The 2,169-nt window shown below is 45.7% G+C and overlaps 1 protein-coding gene across 1 annotated transcript in view; it reads left to right on the forward strand.

Moving 5' to 3' along the window:
- The window catches only part of LOC103606053 (dynein heavy chain 9, axonemal-like), a gene marked incomplete at its 5' end in the record, with an annotated part of 130,202 nt that overhangs the window by 114,006 nt on the left and 14,027 nt on the right, over window positions 1–2,169 (forward strand). The window contains 1 exon segment of the mRNA XM_008590649.1: window positions 366–605. Within this exon segment, the coding sequence (XP_008588871.1) occupies window positions 366–605 (240 nt within the window).

The following is a 2,169-nucleotide window of genomic DNA, read 5'->3' on the forward strand; positions in this document are numbered from 1 at the left end:
AGAGCTGGAAGGAGGTCATAAAGTTCATCTGATTTAATTCCCTCACTGTTCAGATGAGGGGGCTTCAGAGAGATTAAATGACTTTCCCAAGGTCATGTGGATACTTAGTATCAAATTCAGACTTGGACTCAGGTTCTCTTCCCACCCCCCCATGCTTCCATCTTTGACCAAATGTCCCAAGCCCATTATTCCCCCAGTCATTTTAGGTTTAACCTAAGTTTGGGTGTAGTATGAGAAATGTGACCAGAATGTAGAATTATAAGAATTCTTCATTATTTTATCCAAATGCAGAAGAGGTGATTTTTATTCCGTGATAAAAGATGTCTGCTCATGTCTCCCCCACGTGCCTCTGTTTCCTCACGCAGCGTCACTTCAGCGTGTTTGCGCTCTCCTTTCCGGGAGCAGATGCCCTGTCCTCCATCTACAGCACCATCCTGACTCAGCACCTGAAGCGTGGAAACTTCCCAGCATCCCTGCAGAAATGCATCCCACAGCTGATCAGTCTGGCCCTCGGCTTCCACCAGAAAATCACTACCACATTCCTACCCACAGCAATCAAATTCCACTACATCTTCAATCTCAGAGATCTTGCCAACATTTTCCAGGTGAGCTCATCAGCTCTGAGACACCCTGTGAGGCTTATTGATGATCCGGATGCTCTCATTCTTAACAAAACAAACAGTTAACGCCAAGCTCTTAGGCAAAGTCACAGTTCACATGGAGACATGACATGTAAACATGTACACGTGAACAAGGAAACAGAGTGTCGTGGGTTCCATAAGGAAGGACCTCAACAAAATAGAGTTTTCATTTGCAGATTAAATCATTTCTCAGTAAGCAGAATGCATTTCTGAGCTGGTTCCTTTGGTCTGAACAAGGCTCCGCATCTTGAAGATAATGTTATATAATGATTCCAGTATTCCTGGAAAGGAAAATGGTCCAGAAAGAGAAAACTAATTTTGAGTCCCTGATGGTACACCCATTGTTCTTAGGATGAAAAAGAACATCCGCCCAAACCGTACAACATAGCTCTGCTTCCTCAAGAAGCCAGGTTGTAATACTCCTAAGATACCATCTGCCAGCCCTTGGGATGGCCTCAGTCCTAAAAATCCCAGGTGCGTGTCCAGTCCAAGCCATTTCAGAGCATTCTGTCTGCTCACATGAATAGTGATGTTCTATCTCTGCCCATTGCTTCCAGCTGCTTGCCCCATCCCTCAGAAACCTCCAGAGGGCAATCCAGCAAACCCAGGTGCTTACATGGCAGAGTCCACAGCTCTCCCATCCTGGGCAAGAATCTGCAGAAACTCCCTTGCAGAGAGACCGCTCCCCAAGACACTGAGTTATCATTGAGGGAAGGATGCCTTTTAGACCAAATAGGGGCCACACCCATTGGGAGGTGTCCGAGTGAAATAATCAGGGAATGACATCACCCCTGATGTGGAGTACGTGCAGTTGGAGTTAATTGCCCAGGGCACTGCCTGCACAGGTAGGACTCTGGGGAGCCTCAAAATGGCTAAAGTGTAGCCCCTAAGGACATAGGACCAGCACGTTCCAGCTGGGACTCTTGATTGTAAAGAGCAGAAACTTACTAGACACTGGATCAGAGAGCCAAGAGCTTTGCACCAAAAAGGCTTAACCTGAAGTTGGAGCCACTGAATCCCACAGCATGAAAATGTCTCTAAGAACACATCTAGGCTGGCCCTGGGCAACATGCTTAGATCAGATGTAGCCCCCAAACATTAACTCGTTTTAAAAATGAAGAAACAGAGATCACATAGATATGCCTAAGAGCACACAGCCAGCCAGTGGAGGAACTGGAATCCAGGTTTTGGGGTTTCTGGCCTGTACCCCTTCCCACCACACCATTCTGCCTTTTTCATCTGAACTCTGATGAAGAAAATAAACACATGATGATTAAGGCAGCAAGAGGGACTCAGCTCTAAGCCTGTAAAGCACGCAGCTGTCTGGCCTTCAAATCTGGACAGTGGCAAAAATTTATGCTTACTCACGATTAACTCCCACTTACGGAGCATTAATTGAGAAAGACTTTTTTACCACACAATCCCTCTCTTAGATCTCACTGCAACACTATGGAGCAGAGGTGTTGCTATCTGCATTTTCCAAATAGAGAAAAAAAAGGAGTTAAAGTTGTTGATCAAATTCACACTG

Source organism: Galeopterus variegatus, unplaced genomic scaffold, assembly GCF_000696425.1.
Source record: "Galeopterus variegatus unplaced genomic scaffold, G_variegatus-3.0.2 Scaffold6249, whole genome shotgun sequence".
Lineage (NCBI taxonomy): Eukaryota > Metazoa > Chordata > Mammalia > Dermoptera > Cynocephalidae > Galeopterus > Galeopterus variegatus.